We start from the raw sequence: 20,597 nt of genomic DNA, 5'->3' as shown, positions 1-20,597 counted from the left end.
CTTTCCTTTTCATTTTTTTGTCATCTTTTTGCTTAAAGTTTGTATTGTTACAGCTTACAGAGAACATAACCTTGATAAGAAGGTACGGAGGACGCAAATTAGTGTAGAGGGTTAGTGGATAGAACATAACCTTACGGAGAACATAACCTTGATAAGAAGGTACGGAGGACGCAAATTAGTGTAGAGGGTTAGTGGATAGAACATAACCTTACGGAGAACATAACCTTGATAAGAAGGTACGGAGGACGCAAATTAGCGATCAAGCTGGCAAGTCAGGGATAGAGGATGGATTTTTCCAGGGTGTGTGAACTTCCAACTATATACAAGTGTACTTTTTTTTCTTTAGTAAAGGCGGATTAAGCCAAAAAATCTTTTTTTTTTTCGAACAGTCTCAACGTCCTCGTTGAGAGTCGCTCTGTGAGACGTCTAGTAGTCTCTGACTTGGTCTTCGAATCCTAAGTCTCAGCCCCTTCCCGGCTTGCCTTGCTCTCAGGTCAAAGTATGTATTGTTACAGCTTACGGAGAACATAACCTTGATAAGAAGGTACGAAGGACGCAAATTAGTGTAGAGGGTTAGTGGATAGAACATAACCTTACGGAGAACATAACTTTGATAAGAAGGTACGGAGGACGCAAATTAGTGTAGAGGGTTAGTGGATAGAACATAACCTTGATAAGAAGATACGGAGGACGCAAATTAGTATAGAGGGTTAGTGGATAGGAAGGTACGGAGAATACGAATTAATGGATAGAAAGGTACGGAGGGTTAGTCAAATCCTGCTGACCACGCTTCTTTCCTTTTCATTTTTTCCATCTTTTTGCTTAAAGTATGTATTGTTACAGCTTACGGAGGATATAACCTTAATAAGAAGGTACGGAGGACGCGAATTAGTATAGAGGGTTAGTGGATAGGAAGGTACGGAGGACACGAATTAGTGTAGAGAATTAATAGATAGGAGTGAGTGTAGAGGGTTAGTAGATTGGAAGGTACGAAGGACGCGAATTAGTGTAGAGGATTAGTGGATAGGTGTGACTCCTTAGTAGTCGGTATGAGTGCTTTATTTGTATCTGTGTCTCTGTAGTTTTTTGTTCCCAGTGTTCTGATGATGTTTGTGGTCTCTAATAGATAGTTTATACTATTACTCTGTCGGTGTTTTATTTATTTATTATCTAGCAATGTGTTATCCTATTTTGTTGTTTATTTTTATGTTTTTTGTTTGTTACACTATTATCTCTTCTGAGCCAGGGGTCTTTGAAAACAGTCTCGCTACTTCATCTACGGTAGCGGTATGAACTATTTACACTTTACCCTCCTCATACCCCACTACTTATACTTTACCCTTCTTAGACCCCACTTTGTGAAAATACACTATGCATATTGTTGCTTAAATCTATGCATCCGCTGAGTTTGTTATCGCGAATCCACAAACAACATATTTTTAATCCACCTCTATAAATATATTGCAATGTATATTTTTGATGTGTGAACTCTTTTTATAATTATCCCTATATTATATAGATGGATGGTTGATCATGATAAATATGTGTTCTTTTTAACCGTCCGATATTCGAAGCTTTCGAACAGTGACGAGCCAGAATTTTTGCTAGAGGGGAATAACAATAATTTAACCTTACACTGGCAATCTATGCAGCCTGCATGATTTTCTATGCTACTTATCAGACAGTTACTCGGAATTATGTCTTGGGACCTTTTTTATACCAAATATCGGGGGTATAAAGTGTGGCCTAAGACTCTTTTAGTCCTAACAAAAAAGAGATGACAGTAGCCAGTGGTGGAACCAGAATGTCCACTAAAAAATTCAAAATATAATAAAGTAAACGGATGAGAAAGTCGGGGGATTCAACACCTACAAGAAACTTAAGCTGAAGGAAGATAACAAAATTCAGTTCTGTGAACCCACTTTTCTTTAGTACTATTGAAACTTCCAAGTAACAGCAGAGATAATTGGGGTTCCTTTCCAACTAATAACTAGCCATTTCCCATACAGCTCGAAGGTGCACAATCCGCGGAACTTGGACAGCTCAAACAGTAAACTTGCTCACAAGGATGATTGGCTCAGTTCTGTTTCTACCATATGGAACCTGATAAACAAGTCCCTCCACACTTGAAGATTCCCATGGCGAGGAACAGTCTCTTCTCCGTGATATGTGATCATACTTCTGATGATGTTCTGTATGTAAAATCCTCCACCACATATTGGTATCCCCTTGTGGTGAACCTCAAAACAATCAGCAATAGCACTAAGATTCAAGTACATTAGGCCAAGGTAACACAGTCCAAAGAATTGTATCTGAGTAAACTGCGACGACTTCATCAGCCTCTACTTCAAAGGAATCCGTCTCCAGATTCTTCAGGTCTGAAACAACTGTTTTGAAGCAAAATGATACGTTTTGTAATGTCTCAGCAGCAAAAGCTGACATTGTAATGTCTCAGCAGCAAAAGCTGACAATCTCCTGCCTACATCTTCCATCATCTTTGTAGACCTTCCAACAGCAGTTATTTTGAGATGCTCGAGCAGGAATTCATCTCGATCAGCAACAACTTGCATAAACGTTGTCCATTGTGATCCGCTTTTTACACTAAGATCAATCAAGTGAACCTTTTTTGCTGTGATTGTACTATCTAAGATGGCTTGTATTCCAGTGAATTGTGTCGCTTGGCGATAGGCATACAATGGTCTCTTTGCAAATTCAGCAGGTTCAAGATCCATGATAAACTCTTCCGTATCATTAGAATATACATTCATATCTTCTTCTCCGGTAAATGGTATTTTCCCAGTCTCCCTATTAATTCTGTGTAGAAGAGCATCAGCAAAATAATACACAATTTTCTGAACTGCAGTACCGGTAGCAGAGGCAGACTGGTTACACAAACTTGGCAGCTTTCTACCACGATCAAACGATCGAGTCGCAACCAGTTGAGCAGAAGCTTGAAGTAGTTCAGCTAGGTCCACATCCTGCACTAGTTCGGGAGACACGCCAGAATTAGCTGCAGTAAGGGGATTGAAAATGATGGAATAAGCATCAGATTTCTGTGAATATGATTTGAGTAATCTTTGTTTTGCGATTTTCATGATGGTGGGAGCTGATAGAACTAGAGATCCTGAAGCGCCACTTGACAATTGAAAACTTGACTCATTCAAATCTTGTCTAAGAGATCCTTGTCTTCCTTCAGCATGATCACCACATCGGTTGGCTTTTTTCTTGTTTCTGGCATGACTAGAACTAGAAGCCATGTCAGAATTCTTGTTCAAATAGGATCTCGACTCACCTTTACAATTTTAATGTACCTGCACTAAGAAAATGGTTGAAAAGATTAGTCCTGGCTCAAGATGATAGCTGACGGCATGCTTCACACATCAAGTCAAGGGGAAAGTGGTATATCCAATGGTGAATAGCTGAGCAACGCGTAAGAACCTGCTCTTGGGAGGGGACAACATATGGAAACAGCTGCTAATACCTGTGGGAAGAGGAGCAAATGGAGGAATCCGCCCAAGGAGGGGCTCGTGTCGGATTAACTATTAGTGAGGCAATAACTTATGATCAGTAGCAGGAGGATGATCAGCCACACTGGATTCAAAAATGTGGAAAAGAACTTTTTATCCGCATATTCACTTCGCACTTTATTTTCATACAGAACATATTCACTTCACACTGTCTTATAAGCCTCTGAATTTGTTTTTTGCGAAAATCCTTCCTTGTTCTATCCTCGACTAAATAAACAGAAATGACAAAGAAGAAATCCAAGAGCAACAAATATATCAGTTGATATTTCACTATCAATATAAAGAGACAAACTGAAAAGCTAACTTCCAGCAAAATATTATTTCTCTTAAAGCCGGCCTGGCCATAAAACAAATTAAAGACTCTCTATTCCGAACAAAAGAATACAAGAACAAATTCAGAGGTTAAAGAAATGACAAAAAAATCTATCCAAGACTCAACATTAGTAAAAGAAGAATTTACACTAGAAATATGGAAACAAACAGGATGTGAGTTCTATGTACTGACAGTATAAAAATGTTTACATAATCAAGTCACCTATAAGGTAAATCTCTACAACGAAAATTAATCAAGTAACCTGGTACAAGGGGTACATGATTTACTGTCACAGACTGAACTACACTGATAGTGTTTAGAAAAAATTACCATAATGAAATCAAGCAGCAGTATATGCTCGAGACAAGAAGGAACTATGAGGACGGCAAAATCCAAATGATTAGACCGTTTTTAAGTTAGATAGACCGTGGTTTTACAGAATGACAGCTGTGTGAAAGCATCCATGGTTTTACAGAATAACACAGCTGTCTGAAAGCATCCATGGTTTTACAGAATAACACAGCTGTCTGAAAGCATCCTGCATTAGTATCAAACATGACAGGAAGAAAAGCTTTTCGAGTGGCACCATTAGACAATAATCTTTTCAATCACTTCATTCTAAATTTTGTTAACTTTTAAAATCACTTAATGGATAAACAACAAGACTTCTCTACTTGACTGCAAAATCAAGAGAGGTAGAGAAATTAACAAGGGAAATCAGACAAGACTTTTATCGAACAGGTTATGGACAAGAACAAACAGATGGGAGAACTGACGATTCACCCATATACAACAACAACATACCCAGTGTAATCTCACAAGTGAGATCTTCGAGGCTAGACTGTACGCAGACTTTACGCCTACTTGAGAGGTAGAGAGGTTCTTTCGGGTAGATCATCGACTCGAGGAAAAGCATATCAAAACAGATCGAAAAAGAAATAGCAAAAGTGAATAAATCACACAAAATATTATAGAGAGCATGACAAAACATCCTTAAAAAGAAAAGGAATAATAACTACAATAAATTTGAGCAATAATCAAAGTACACAACAAAGCAGAAATTGAGGAACAAGAAACTACAGAGAAAAACTACAACCACCAGTATGGAAGGACAAGTACGAGAATGCTTTACTACCTGCTAACCTTCTACTCTAATTTGTGTACTCCACAACATCCTATCTAAGGTCATGTCCTCGTTAAGCTACAACCGCCTCATGTTTGTCTAATTGCCTATTTTCAATACTTCTTCGACCTACCTCTTCCTCTCTTGAAATCATCCCTAGCCAACCTTTCATATCTTTGCACTGGGACATTCGTGCATCTCCTATTTACATGTTTGAACCATCTCAATCTCGCTTCCCGCATCTTGACTTCCACTTAGGTCACTCCTACCTTATTCTGCATATCCTCATTTCTTGTCCTATACTCCTAATATGCCCATACATCCACCGCAATATCCTAATTTCGACAGCTATCATCTCTTGATGTAAGAGTTCTTAACTGGACAACACTCCTCCCATACAACACAGTTGGTCTAACCACCACTACGAAGAACTTGTCTTGAAGTTTTAGTGACACCTTCTTATCACACAATACTCTAGATATGATATGTGATATGTGATATTATCATCAATCTCTTTGTTTTCTTGGATAATATACCCAAGATAACCTTTTTTTTATAACCGTGATGTTCGGGTCAACTTGCACGTACCTCAACTAATTTCACGGAATACCTACCACCTCCCACCAGCAACAGGTATCAGCTAACTCTGTCCACCAAAGCTAGAACATATGAAAAGAAACCACCTAGTGTTCGTCTCTGTTGAAAACCCAAGATACTTTGTTTTCTTGGATAATAAACCCAAGATACTTTTTGTGTTCGGATCAGCTTGCGCGCACCTCGACTAATTTCACGAAATACTTGTCACCTCCCACCAATAACAGATATCAGGTAACTCTGTCCACCAAGGCTAGAATATATGGGAAGAAACCACCTAGTGTTTGCCTCTGTTGGAAACCCAAGATACTTAAACTTCCTTTATTTTGGATGGCATGTGCACCAAGCCTCACTTTCATGCCAGCCTCAGGTTTTACGTCATTGAACTTGCACTCCAGGTGTTTTGTCTTGGTCCTACTCAACCTGAAGCACCTGAACTCTTTTGACTCCAAGTTTTGTCTCAGATTAGCTTTAACTTCATCGGGGGTTTCATCAATTCAAACTATGTCATCCGTAAATAACATACACCATGACAACTCACCTTGAATTCTCTGCGTCAATCCATCTATCACCAAGGAAAATAAAAATGATCTAAGAATTGATCTACGGTGCAGCCCCATCACAACTGGAAAGTGCTTTAAGACGCTTGGAGCGATCCGTATCCACTCCATCATACATTTCCTTAACCACTCTAATGTATGTCACGAGTACTCCTCTAGCCTTTAAGTATCTCCATAGAACCTCCATTGGAACTTTATCATATGCTTTGTCTAGATCTATGAATACAAAATCAAGACTCTTCTTCTTCCCCATATACTACTCCATCAATCTCCTAACGAAATGATTCACCCACATCTCCGTTATTCTCTTGCAAAAAACTTTTTAACCTTTTTTTCAAAACAATCGTCCACTTTGATTATGGTTGGCTCAAGTGCAACAAAATAATACGATAATCAAAAAAAAAAAAAAATAGAAACAACAGAAATCAAACAAACAAAATACGACAATAGTATAAAAGAATAAGCGAGACAACAATCAACCGTCCTGATCCACATTAAGAATTATTCCATCAATCATACAAATGTTTACTTAGCTCAACAAAATCAACTCAAATGAAAACACTAAACGTTTCTTTCCATCTGTCTTAGTCAAGAGTCAAGCTGCGCCAAAGCTGGCTCAGACATCAGTTACAGGCCATGTTCTTTAGGTGTCTTGGCGACAATAGAAAGAGCATGTAAACCAGATTGGAGTTCATCAGACAAGAGATCATACACCATACGATGTCGTTTAACAAGATTATGTCCATCGAATTTGGATGAAACAACTTTGACATTGAAATGAGTTTCGTTATTCCCTGTTTCCCTAACAGCGGCATGACCGGCGTGCTGGTGAGAGACGTCTTCCACTTCGATTATGGTTGGTTGCAGTGCCGATTGTAAGCGAGACTTGATTCTATTAGCTCTTGATAGTACCCCTCGTGATGCCATGGAACAACCCTAATTTCTTCTCTCTTTCTCTGCTAAATCCCCAATTACTCTGCAACCCGAATACCCGATTGAGTGAGGAAGTTTTAATTTTGACTAAGGGGTTGTTTGGGTGTTGCGTTAAGGAGCGGTAACGCTCCCGTGAAGAAATTGTGTCAAAACTTGTTTTAGTATTTTAACTTGAAAAAAAGTTCTATTACACTTTGAATTATACGCAAAAAAGTTAAGATATTTCTGAACTTTAGAAGGATTTTGTTACCCCTAACTAATTAAAATTATATTTTTAACAACTTTAGTGCCTACGCGGAACCCTTCAGTGTGTTGTGCCACGTAGGCACATTTATGTCAAAAAATACGATTTTAATTAGTCCAAGCATAATAGAACCCTCCTAAAGTTCGGATGTGTCTCAAAATTTCACGTATAGTTCAAGGTGGTAATAGAGTATTTCTCTTTTAACTTTCTTGGTAATTAGTTATCCCTACACAATTTTTGCGTGAGTTATATACCACCTCGAAAAGGTAATTACACTCTCACAATGGAGAGCGTAATACACTCGCCCCCAAGTCAACGCCACGTCATTGCCATGCAAGCACAAAAAAAAAAATTAAAATTTTACATACTTTTGTTTAAAACAGTTAATAAGATCTGAACATCATATATATATATATATATATAAAACATCATTTTATGAAATTTTAGGAAAAAATACAAGTATTATGAAGAAGTTTAACTGTATTATGTTTATGCATCTATTTAAAGTACTTTAATTACTAAACTTTAAGTGAGAGACTTTTTTATAAATTCAATATTCATACTGCTTGCATTTTTTAAAAGAAAATCATGTAACGTCTAGCTGCAATGGCTTAAAGGATTCTAGGCTAATCATTACCTAAAGAAAAGCCCCAATTGGCTGAGGATTTTTGGATTAATGGAATTTTCTTAGGGAGAATTAGATCATTCGGTGGGGTTGTCTCGCTTGATCTCAATGTAGATCAGGATGTTGAGTGTTGTCTCGCTTATCCTTTTCTACTATTGTTATTTTTGTTTGTTTAGCTGAGTAACATTTGTACGATTGACGTAATAATTCGACGTTGAGTGTTGTCTCGCTTATCCTTTTTGTGCTATTAGTTGATGTTTTTGTTTGTTGAGCCAAGTAATATTTGTACGATTGATCTTAATGTAGATTAGGACGTTGAGTGTTGTATTGCTTATCCTTTTATACTTATATGATTGATATTAATGTAGATGAGGACGTTGAGTGTTGTCTTGCTTATTATACTATTGTCGTTTTTGTTTGTTCAGTTGAGTAACATTTGTCTTGCTTATCCTTTTATACTATTGTTGTTTTTGTTTGTTGAGCTAACTAGCATTTGTACTCTATTTTATTGTTTTATACTATTGTTGTTTTTATTTGTTTAGTTAAATAACATTTGTGCAACTGATCTTAATGTAGATTAGGAGTTAAGTTGAAATGCTATTGCTATTTGCTAGATAAAGAGGGAAGCACCGAATATATGGTCCAAATTGTAATTTGAAAGGATCAAAGAGGCATAGGAATATGGCAATGCAATTTTAATTTATTGAATTTTGCCTTATGCTTAAACCTATTTTTTTTTTTTTCTCAGTTTGCTGTTTACCTTATTGAAATACTCTAAGTAAACTCATTTTGATTGATTTAGCTAAGTTAATGTAAAAAAGAACTTGAGCTGTAATGCTTTGGATTTTTCACTATAGTATCTTGTCATTGTTTTTCGCTTCCGCTATTTAGTTTCCGATCTGCTTGGAAAAGTTTTTTATTTGAGCTAAGGGTCTATCGAAAGCAACATCTCTATCTCTCAACATAGGAATAAGGTCTGCTTAAATTTTAATCCTTTTAAGCTGAATATAAGTCAAATATAATCACATAAATTGATGACGATGACTTGACAGTTGCACAAACGCTGATTTCAGAGATGGGATAATACCTCAAACCAAACATGGAATGCAGTAACCTCAAGACTTATTCAGGGATGATTATCATTATCCCACGTACTAGACCCCCACCCCCAATTTGTTACTGAGCAGCACATAAGCAATTTTTCTTCTGTTCTGTAAAAACTACATTACAATTTTTTGCTTTTTCGAAGAGAAGCAGCAGTTTTGCCAAGTTTAAAGATAAATATAGCTAACTTGCATTCTGCTTGTAAAGGCAAAGCTATAACAAGAACTGAGATGGAAATTGCAGTGTTCTTTAATACTAGTACATTGTATTTTCACATCTTTGATTAAAGACAAACATCCGAACTGTCCAAACTCACAAGTATGGGAGATCAGCATCTAATACATAGAGAAACTTTACATGTTGGCATAAAATTGTCTAATGTGCTGCAGAATGAACTGATATGATATTAATTTGACGATCTCCCTTTTAATGAATTTTATACCATCATCAAACTTTCTTCTCAGTATTGATAAACTTGTATTTGACTAGAAAATTATTTGATCAAATGTTTGCATGAGATGTTTTCTCAAAGCTCCATGATTTCCGGTTACTTCCAAAGTGAGCAACCTAATTTGGTTCTTGAACTTTTTCATGATACAATAGTTGTTGGCGTAAAATCAAATGAAATTACTATTGTGAGTGTCGTCTCTTTTGTTGCTTCTTTGGGTACCATGAAAGAAGGTAGATAGAAAAAATGAGAAAAAAGATAAATAAGAATGTAGGTCATTGAGAGATGTCATATCACTTCCTCTATGATCTTCCTTTATATTATATATAGATTACCAAGTGAATGACTACTTTATCGTATATAGTAATATCTATTTATGGAATTAGTTTTTCCCGGAGTTTTCCCACCCATCAAGAAATAACAATCTCTCGTATCTCGACTCTACTAGTGTACTTGACCGCGCTTCGCGCGATTAAATTGACAATGAGAAATTTTTTTAACATCAAAATATTAAAAATAATGCTATTGCTATAGTCACATTATATTTCAAAAATATACTTTTAATCTACTTTTTTTACTTTAAAAATCCACACATTTCTTGCCAAAATAGCTTAAATTCTACGCATTTCTAATTAAGAAGAAATAGTTGTAAACTCCAAATTTTAATCCTTCTTTTATAATTATTTTCTTAAGATTTTTATAGTATAATTTCAAAATATTAAGAACATAACAAAAAAAACATTTTACGATCGTCATATTACTTTTTTTCTTAAAAATCCTATTTTCCAAAAAAGGAATCCCCTTTTTCCCCTTCTTACTTTTTTTTCTTTTTCTTGTTATCTACCATTTTATGAGTTATTTCCTGTTTATTTACCATCGCTTATACTTTTAATATTTTTTCTTTAATTTTTTTTTCATATTCATACTCTTCTATTCCTCCGGAAATTAGAAACTATCATATACTTTGTTGAGTTACCCAAGTTAATTACTCCTTTTTCCTATTATTACAATACACACCATCATTTTTTCTTGACTTTTAAGAAGGTCAAAAACAAAGTATGAGACACACATATTCACACAGTCACAAGAAGAAGATATTGTAGAGGTTGACTTTTTAAAACAAATATATATATATATATATATATATATATAATAATAGCGTACTCAGCAAACTTGAATTCGATGAATACTCCTCACAAATTAATATAGTCATATTCCATGGGTTTCCACGATTTGAAGAAATTGTAGAGATTACCTCTTAAAAGTAAGACATTTTTAACTTGTGATATTACATTTCTAATTCACACTGTAAGCTTTAGCTACATATAAATTTGCAACAAACTAAAATAATAAAAAGTAATAATTATGTCTCTAATCGCACTCATCAAGCTTAAATTTGACGGATACTCTTGAAAATAAAGGCATACATCTTGATCTTCCACTTACAAATCTATAAAAATTAAGCATCAAATTGCATATTAAATTTGTAATTAGATAAAAAAGGGCAAAATGGCTCGACAAATCCTTGTACTATGTCCGTTTTGTAATGTGATACTCATACTTATATGTTTGTCATCTGGACCCTTAAACCCACTAAAAAGCAACATTTTAAACATTTTTTTGGTCAGTGTAACACGCTTCCCCCATTTCAGCTTTCACGTCACTTTAAATACTACATGAAATTTCACATCTTTTTTAAAATGCCACATAAGAAATTAAATATTAAGAAAATAAAAAATTTAAATTGAAAATTAAAAAATAAATAAAAATTAAAATGAGGTTAAGTTTTCCATCTTCTCCATCTTCTTCTCCATCCTCTCTCTTCTCCATATCTCCACTCTCTCTTCTCCATCTCTCCACTGCCGCACCACCGCTACTGGTGTAACAACAATCCAACAACACTTTGTCGTCACCTACCACCAATGTAAACCCCCACCAGCCTCCACCATTTGTGTGTTGGTTACAAATTAACCATCAATATTAACACCAAAAGAATCAATATTAGCTTTTTGGTGTGTGTGTGTTGATTAAAGATTTAAAGTGTGTGGGATTTGAAAAATGTAGATCGAAGATAGTGGTGAAAGATGAATGATGGGTGGTTCGTGAAGGGGTCATCGTCATCGTCGTCGGTCATGGCAGACTTGGGGCTCTAATGGCCATGGCAGCCCGTTCTAACTCAACTTTCCTAAATCAACAATTTTTTTCATTTTCTTGATTTTGTGGATCACGGTAGGAAACAATCAAGATTTTTTGTTTTGGTTGATTGTTTGATTTACAAATCACAGAACTTTACATGATTTCTTGTTCACAAAATCACAAAATCAAAATATGATTTCTTGTTCAATCACGATAAATCAAACAATCAAGATTTCTTGATTTCTTGTTCATGGCTGCCTGTTCTAACTCAACCCTTTTTCTGTGAATTTTCGTTGATTTACACGATTCTGTGAACTGGGTTTGAATCTTGATTGTAAAGATTGAAACTTTATATGATTTTGAAAATGGGCTTTGAATTTTGTTTGTGAAAGGTTGAAACCTTAGATGATTTTGGAGCTGGGTTTTGAATCTTGTTTATCAAAAGGTTGAAACTCTATCTGATTTTGAAGTTGGATTTTGAATTTTGTTTGTGAATAGTTGAAACTTTAGATGATTTTGAAATTTTGAGAGTCAAAATAGAAAATTTGTTGCAGAGTTGATGAAAATGGCGAATAGAGGAGAAAAGGGGGGAGGGGTTCTTTTTAATTTTTTTTAATTAATTTTAATATAAAATGGATAAAAAAACAATCTCCACTCGCACCCTAGGCGCATGCCTGCACGGCCTCTTCCTATTCAGTCCCTTTAATGCCACATAGGTCTGGTTAACGGTCAAAGGATTTGAAATATTACTTTTTAGTAGGTTAAAGGGTTCAGATGACAAACATGTAAGTAGAAGTGTCACATTACAAAACGGACATAGTATAAAGGTCCACCGAACCATTTTGCTATTAAAAAATCATAGAAATAAGCGTGCAACAAAAAGGAAGACGAATTAAAAGAAAGAGTTTCAAATGAAATTAAAAGGAGTGAAATGATACCAAAACAACTAAGAATATAAGTGAAGAAAATTATGCCATGAAAAGGAAGAAAGTTATGCAATGAAAAAGATGTGTTTTGGTATTTATTGTAATCAAAATAATAAATAACGTAACATGCATGATAGAAATTAATGTATATTATTTAAATAGTTATAATTGAATGAGCATTTAAATGTGCTAATTGTAATAGAAGTTATTTAGGCGCGGACAATTCAAGAAAAAGTATAATTTTATTTTTTTTAAAATGAAGATATAGACATTAAAAGGGAAAAAGAGTAATTTTAGGAAACTTAAAAATTATTATTGAAAAAAGAATTGTTACATTATGTGTAATCATGGCAGAAGATTACGTCTGTAAAATATAGAGAGAGAAAAATTCTTGAATAATAATCTAGTTATTATAGGGTAAATTTGGTGCCTTTTTTCCGTTGCTTGCTCCTGAGATTGATCATAAATCTCTTGTGAATGAATGATTTATCTAGTTATATATATTTGTGATGTTGCATCTTTTGTTTCCATTTGCCCTCCATATATTCTTTTCTAAATCACAGTGTTGCAATTTGTATAAATTTTGCAGACCATAAATTTATTTGGTCTTTGGTTGAAGCTTTTTATTGCACTTCAGTCTCCCTAGTTGTGTGATAATGTTGGTTCCCTTTGTCATGGGATTGAAGTTCATAAGAATGGAATGTGTCCAAGATCCTATATCTTCAAACTTGCTGGTGTGTATCAAGAATATTGGTCTTGGTATGCTGGATTTTGTGCTTCTCCTCGTGTTTCTTGCAGATGATGATATCATAGACATAGTGCGTAATGATTGGTGGTGGTATGCTTTTAGTTTCATTCCCTTTTTCTCTACGCCTGCTTGCTTTTCCCGTTTTGGTCCACATAGTGATGCCATTGACGTTATTTTTATGTTCTTTCTTCTTTATTGGCATCGGGATTTTCGTCTTTCCGGTCATAGTTGCAGCAGCCTTTTGGAGCGCGACGAAGCCTACCTTCTCCTACTGCTATCCTGCACCACACATTTTTATACATATGTATTTCTGGGTACTTGTTCGCATGTTGAAGGGAGAATTGTTACTTGGTGCGTTGATCTTCTGCCTTGGTTTAAGTTTCTATAGATCGTGCTCCTGAATTACCGGAGATGGAGCTTCCTGGTTGAGGATTTTATGTACCTGCATGCCCAGTATCTCATTAAAGAGGATGGATAACAAGGTTTAATATGGGAGTTTGTGTTATCCTTGTAAATTCCTTTTTCTTTGCCACTTCAGCCTTTGTACTTGCTCGCTCTATCATACTACAACTCTCTCGAGATTTTATTTTTACCCCTCCTTAGATTATATTTTACATTATTTGTCTTTGTGCATTTTGGTGAATTTAACTAATTTTAGAACCCAATTTTTTATTTCCAATCAAAGCCACTTATGTAAAATCTTTCATTATGATTTTGTAAAAGTAATTAAATACATCCTCTTCAAAATTTTTTATACATGAGATTAGGCTAAGTAATTGTTATTTTAAGTAAACTTTGATTCGAATTCAAGTTTGAGCTGTTATTGAGGAATATACTGAAAAATTATCATCAATAACTTTAAAAGCAGATTGCAGGTTCTGAAATGGTTAGAGAAAATTCAAATTGCAATATTTTAACTCAATTATTTTGAAGGTGAAAATAAAATATTAAAGTGAAAATATGAATTAAATAAGAAAAAGACAAAAAAAAAAAAAAAAAAGTATAAGTAAAAAGAAGATAGATAATTTTTAATACTTTTTTGATAAATTAACTAAATGGAGAGAATAAGCCTAGCGTGAATGGAAAAATAAAATAAAAAAGTAAATATCAAAATATTAGAAGAAACATACAAATTATGATTTAAATAATGAAGAGAACATTTTATTTGTTCACATATAAAATAATAAAAATTTCATGTTTTAAGTTATGCACGTATGCATATGAACTATTTTAAAAAAATCGAATTTTGTTCAATCATTTTTTTTCTTTTTCTTTTTTCTTGACTTGATTATCAAAGAAGAGGAAAGGATCGTATTATCTATATTAGTTTATTAGAATTTGAAAATTAAAAATAATAATTTGAATTTTTAATTTTAAAATATTTAGATATTTATTATTTTTAAATTTAATGACATGTATAATTTTTTTATTTTATTTTTATTTTTTCTAATTTCAAGAGAATGACTGATTTATTAATTGTTGTATTAATTTTAATTCGAATTGATGAGTAAAATTTTCTTTTTTATTTAAATAGAATTTTGTATGATCAGTTATTTAAATACTTCAAAAATGCAATCTTAAGTAGAAAGACAACTTCATTGAGCATTATTACTACAAAATAAAATAAAATAAAAATTTTGAAAAATTATAAAATAAAATTTGCATGTATTTAGATATTTCAGTTTATTTATTCTTTTCTTGATTTTATTTAAAAATATACATCTCTACTTGTTTATATTTTAACTGATTATATGTAGTATAAAAAATAAAAAATTTAAAAGACTAAATGAAATAATTTTTAGTAAATGTGAGTGAGTCATAATCATTGAATGTTAAATTACAATCTGAAAAAATATATTTAATGATGTAACTTAGAGTTTAATTAAACATAATGTACATAGTATACATATTAAAATTCTTTTTCTTAGAATAAAACTCATGATTTACTTTCTCCTTTAAAATTCAGAATTAAAATTTTTTACATGCATTATGAAATTCATTTTAATTATAAGGACATTTTAATAATATTTTTGAATTTGATTCTAGAAAACAAAAAAATTTTAAAATCAAATATATGAGATGGATATATATTTTGATAGATGTAAAAATATTTGACTTAAATTTTAAATTATAACCACGTCTAGGTTATTTTGAAATATTCTTCTAATTTATTCTAACTTTATATTTTTAGATAAGAGAGAAGAAAACTCAATTGCTTGTGTGTGTAATTCAAGGTCAAATTTTAAAAAATAAAGTAATCAAATTATAATAGAAAAAAAAAACATACAAGGAGGATTGAGGGGGGAGGGGGGGAGGAAATTTAAATATTTTTTGAGAATATTATGAATAAATCATAATATACATATTATTATTTATAAAATTATGCACGAAATAGATGGAGGGACAGTAGAATAAAATTTTTAATTGTTTTTAATAATCTGAGATCTTTAAATTGTAAAAATATAATAAAAAAATATGTAGCATAAAAACCTTTTTATAATTACATAATTATTTTTACACATATATACTTAATTTTGGACGCCGTTGGGGGTGGGGGTTAAAGGCTATTAATATTCCACTATTTTTAAATTATGAATAATATTATAAAGAAAAATATGAAACATAATTTCTATGTACAATTAGATAGTTATTTCTCTTTATAAATTTGGTTAGCAGTGGGGGGGATTGGGTGTGGGGTGGAGTGGATGAAGATGGAGGAGTGTGAGAAAAAAGGAGTAGAAAAACATTTAAAAAATATGTTTATGTGATACTGTTTGAATTTCGGCTATATTTTTAGATTAAACTTGTTTTATTAGATTTTTATATTTCTGAATGTATTAACTTCATCTGACTTGTTTAAGATTAGTCACCTTTTGAGCTATGTGATACAGTTTGAATTTTTTATATATATTTAAATTAAAATTATTTTATTGTATTTTTATTTTTCTTACAACTTACTAACTTCATCGGACTTGTTTAAGATTTATCACGTTTATAAAATTTTAAAAGATTACATCCGTAAGATGAATATTATTTTATTCATGAATATTTTAATTTCATGTCATGACCATTTTTAAGTTTTAATCATTTCGGTCCATTTCTTAAAAGTAGTTAAGTTTTTTTTTTTTTCCTCTTGCTGTTTCGCTGCATCTTTTTTGGGCTAAACATCTAAAAAAAAAAAATAGTTGAATACAATTTTATAGAATCTGATTGCTGTATAAAATATGTATCAACATAAGATATGTATATGTAGAAACTGTATAGAATGTATATATAAATTGTATAGTTATTGTACAAAATACATATCAAAATAATAATTACAGTTAGAGGTTGTATTGATGTATATATAAATTGTATAATTATTGTATAGATTACGTATCTGTATATGATGCATATAGAAATTGTATCATTGTTGTGTAGAATATGTATATGAATTATTATTGTAACTAAAGCTTGTATAGGATGCGTACAAAAATTATATAATTATTGTATGATGTGAATAAAAACTGTATCATTGTTTGTATAAAATATGGATATTCATAGAAAATGTATAATTATTACATAAAAAATATATATGTATCTTAGTATTAAAAAGTACATGTATTTGGTCTCAAATATTGTATTAAGAATAGCAGTAGTTACAATGATACAAAATTGTATTTAATCGTCAAAAAAGTACATTGATTAAACAAATAATTTTAAAAGAGTATAAATATAAACGAAGCTGCAAAAAGTAATGAGTAGTGAAATGATTTTAAAAGAGTATAAATAAGCTAAAAATAAAACATCAATAATACATGCGGGTTTGAAGTGCCGATAGTCAATCTGAGTTGCAACATATTACTTAAAATGATTCACGTCAACAACGGCAAGACAGGGAAGCTAACAGCTAGAAAGGAATACTAGACACCAAAAATGCCTAGTACTTTTGAGGTGGTTTTTGGGTAGGAAGCAAACCAAAACGCTTCTTCAGAAGCACTCTTTGCCTTGAAAATTTATCATCAGGCGAAAAGCGGGCTGCAATCAACAAAAGGCAGGAAAGATCAAAACGCCTAGTTTTTTGTACTGTTTAACACGCCAATGCAGAGACAAGAGATAAAGAGGACCATAGGTTACCTGGGTGAGCAGATTGTGTGGCCAAACCCAGTGGTGACTCTTTCTACATTTTAAAAAAGTAAAAGAAGTCAGGCCACAATGCATGTTTAGGAAGTACGAGAAGAAATCCTCTTTAATACATGCAACACTCAAGAAAGCAAAGATACTATTTGGGCTTTGGGGAGCAACAGCAGGTCAAGAAAAGAACATAATAACCATTCAACTGAGTGCCGGATCTTTAATTCCTAATGAAAATTTCCAGCTTGTTATATATGAGAGCCGATTTTCAATATGTGCTACAGGTTAAACACTGAACTATTCCAGCTACTCATCATATAAATCATGAAGAAACATGGAAAGTTAAAATGTCGTCAAGCAAATCTCCCTCTCACCCCTCTTCAACCAAATCCAAAGCAACAAAAAAAAAAAAGCTTTCGCGCGACACCATCCAACCAAGAAGACCTTTTCAGACGGAATACTCATTTGAATAATAGAAGTCAGAAACAGGCGTCACAGTTTTCATCTTCTGAGGTTGAACCAATTACTGGATCTTATATACATCAGTTATAGTGTTAATTGAATGTGCCATTGTCTTCCACAAATAATGAAAAAACTAAAGTATATAAGGAGTTATTTGGTACGCGGGATAAGGTGGGATATCCCATGATTAACCAGAGAAAAGATTTATACCGCATTAGGTAGACGCTATAAAATTATACACCAGTCTACCCAACACAGTACAAATCTTTTCCCCGGCTTAATCCTGAATATCCCACCTTATCCCATCAAAGCTTGGGATCATTTTATCCCATCTCCTACTCCGGTACCAAGCAACCCCTTGTTTTCAGATAGCATCTCCTTTCAAAATATGATAAAATTTTGTCAAAGTCTAATACAAACAAACGAACTTTCCCTACTGTGTGTGTGTATATATATATATATGAGGAATATACGAAAAAAAATTGCATAGTTCCAATGACCCAGCCAAAGGTGTAAAGCCCAAATCATGAAATAATATACTCAAAAAGAATGATGCCAATATACCTTAGTGGTGTAAACTTTGTCACCATTGTCATTGATGTAAAACTGGAGATACATCCTTCTTTAATGTTTCACCTGTTTACACAAACAACACAAAACCTCAGTATTAAAGAGCAAAAAAGAAATTACAGAAATCAATCAATTCCACAAATTATTAACCAAAGTTGGAAAAGGCAGAAATACTATTAAAATAAAGTTCATTACATGTAACAAGACCCAAGTGCAAAATGGAAAAAATTGAGTCATTAATTTAGGGTTTATGCAAAAGTAAAACCAACCGTAAAGCAAGTACCTAAGCTACTTCGCGGGTCCATTTTTTTTATGGAGGAAGCTAACCATTGACACAGAAAAGTCATTAGGTTCCATTCATTATAAAGAAAACAAGGGACATAAAAGAAATAACCAAAATGGAATGAGGACAAATAAGCAAATTCACTAAGTCCAACACACGTCTCCTTGGGCTGCGTATCGGTCGGTTCGGTTTTGAAAGTTATGGGTTTTACTTATTCATTATCAGTTTGTATATATGCTAAACCGTTAAGATATCGGTTTATCGATTTTTAATTGTTATCGGTTTGGTTATCGGGTTAACCGTTAACATTGAACATGTATAGTTTAAAGTTCAAAGCAACTGCCTACTGCTTATTGCTCATTCTCTGCACAAACTGCATTTCCTGCAGTTAATTTCCTACACTAACTGCACAAGTAGAAAATCTGAAACCACAAATAATCCCACCAAAAAGTAGAGTCTTCATAAATAAAAAGCACATAAGCGAGGCACGTGGCATAAGATACAACAAGCCAACAACAAAATTACAAGTTACAGCACGCAGTTTAATGACATACAAATGGAAGAATGTACAAGACATTAATATTAAGATTTCAAATAACACCACCACACACAAAAATTACACTACAGCTCAAAGGACGAACACTACAGGAACAATGGATGCAGAGTGCAACTTAAACTATATTTATAAAGTCAAATACCAATTTTTTTAGTATTAATAAAAAAAATAAAAGGGCAGCCCAGTGCACTAAGCTACTGCTGTGTGTATGCAGACTTACGTTGCATTTCTGCAAGAGGCTGATTTCAAGGCTTGAACCCGTGACCTCATGGCAGCAACTTTACCAATGATTAATATTAAGTTAATTGCACGCACTTACACAAGTTAGCAGGAAGCCACTAGTACAAAAATCCAAGATCCACCTCTATGTCATGAACTATAAAAAGCAAGTCAAAACATGCCAAAAGGGTCTTAAAAGATGATAACTTTACCTCATCAGTCGGCAAGAAAAACAAGAAAAAGAAACCGACAGAGACACAGAAACATCTGTATAATAAAGAGGCAAAAGAAAGCTTACCAAGAAAGCAGCCAGCAGTAGCTTTGAGTACTGCGTTCTGATTGTAATTGAAGTATTGAACCCTAATTAAAAGAGGGAAGAAATAAGAATATTATTGAATTAAGGGTGTCAAACGGGCCGGTTATCGGCCCGAACCGGCCACATAATTAAATAGACCCAGTTTGACCTGGTTTTGTAAATCCAAGGGCTTTAGGAGTCTGGGTCCTGGTTCGGTTGAGTTTTTTATTTGGATTTGATTAATCCTATCCGAACCCAACTCGATTTGGGCCCATTGGTTAACCAGCCCGGCTCGGTTAAGGTTTTTTTTTTTTTTAATTCAGAATTTCACAAACTGAAATTAACAACTTAGTTTTAATACATTATTAATTTACTATCAAGTATTACTAACTTATTATATTAAGTAGCATGTGTTTTATATTTTTATTTAAAGTAGTGTATATATTGAATGGTATATATATATATGTGTGTGTATCTCTTCTAAATCTAAAGTAGTATATATTTAAGGTATATATGCGTATATGTTTTATAAATTAATATATAACTATATATATATATTATAGTGTATGTTTTATTTAAAGCAGTGAATATATTGAATTGTATATATATGTGTGTATATATCTTCTATAGATGAGTAGATTTAATGTATACGTTATGTATGTGGTTTATAAATTAGTATATAACTATATATATATATATATATATATATATAGTTATAGTTATAGTTATAGTTATAGTTATAGTTATATATAAATATAGTGTGTAAATGTGTATATATCTTCTACAGATGTATATATTTAATGTATCCAAGTGTATAT

General features: G+C 32.9%; 3 protein-coding genes across 5 annotated transcripts; all 3 read right to left on the bottom strand.

Moving 5' to 3' along the window:
- Positions 1 to 1,807: 1,807 nt before the first annotated feature.
- Positions 1,808 to 6,393, bottom strand: LOC124896980 (DELLA protein SLR1-like). Of its 3 annotated transcripts, none has more exons than XM_047409004.1 (2): positions 3,482 to 6,393; positions 1,808 to 3,316 (listed from the first exon to the last, which is right to left on the bottom strand). In XM_047409004.1, exon 2 carries the CDS (start codon positions 3,255 to 3,257, stop codon positions 2,373 to 2,375), a length of 885 nt encoding a protein of 294 aa, XP_047264960.1. In that variant the 5' UTR covers positions 3,258 to 3,316; positions 3,482 to 6,393; the 3' UTR covers positions 1,808 to 2,372. The 3 variants fall into 3 exon arrangements, with proteins under 3 accessions (XP_047264960.1, XP_047264959.1, XP_047264961.1); XM_047409003.1 differs by having other exon boundaries at positions 1,808 to 3,311; XM_047409005.1 differs by having other exon boundaries at positions 1,808 to 3,311; positions 4,171 to 6,393.
- Positions 6,394 to 6,542: 149 nt separating this feature from the next.
- LOC124896982 (protein BOLA1, chloroplastic) lies at positions 6,543 to 7,044 on the bottom strand. The gene has a single exon (XM_047409006.1). It carries the CDS (start codon positions 7,042 to 7,044, stop codon positions 6,745 to 6,747), a length of 300 nt encoding a protein of 99 aa, XP_047264962.1. The 3' UTR covers positions 6,543 to 6,744.
- A 9,986-nt stretch (positions 7,045 to 17,030) lies between these two features.
- On the bottom strand, positions 17,031 to 18,478 carry LOC107864557 (H/ACA ribonucleoprotein complex subunit 3-like protein; the record flags this gene model as incomplete). Its single annotated transcript, XM_016710969.2, is given in 3 exon segments — positions 17,031 to 17,298; positions 17,398 to 17,440; positions 18,421 to 18,478. Coding segments are annotated over 3 exon segments (195 nt in total). The 3' UTR covers positions 17,031 to 17,200.
- Between the last annotated feature and the right edge of the window lie 2,119 nt (positions 18,479 to 20,597).

Source organism: Capsicum annuum, chromosome 3 (genome assembly GCF_002878395.1).
Source record: "Capsicum annuum cultivar UCD-10X-F1 chromosome 3, UCD10Xv1.1, whole genome shotgun sequence".
Classification (NCBI taxonomy): domain Eukaryota; kingdom Viridiplantae; phylum Streptophyta; class Magnoliopsida; order Solanales; family Solanaceae; genus Capsicum; species Capsicum annuum.
Note: the sequence above shows the minus strand (reverse complement) of the source record. Positions and strands in the feature narration are given on the sequence as shown.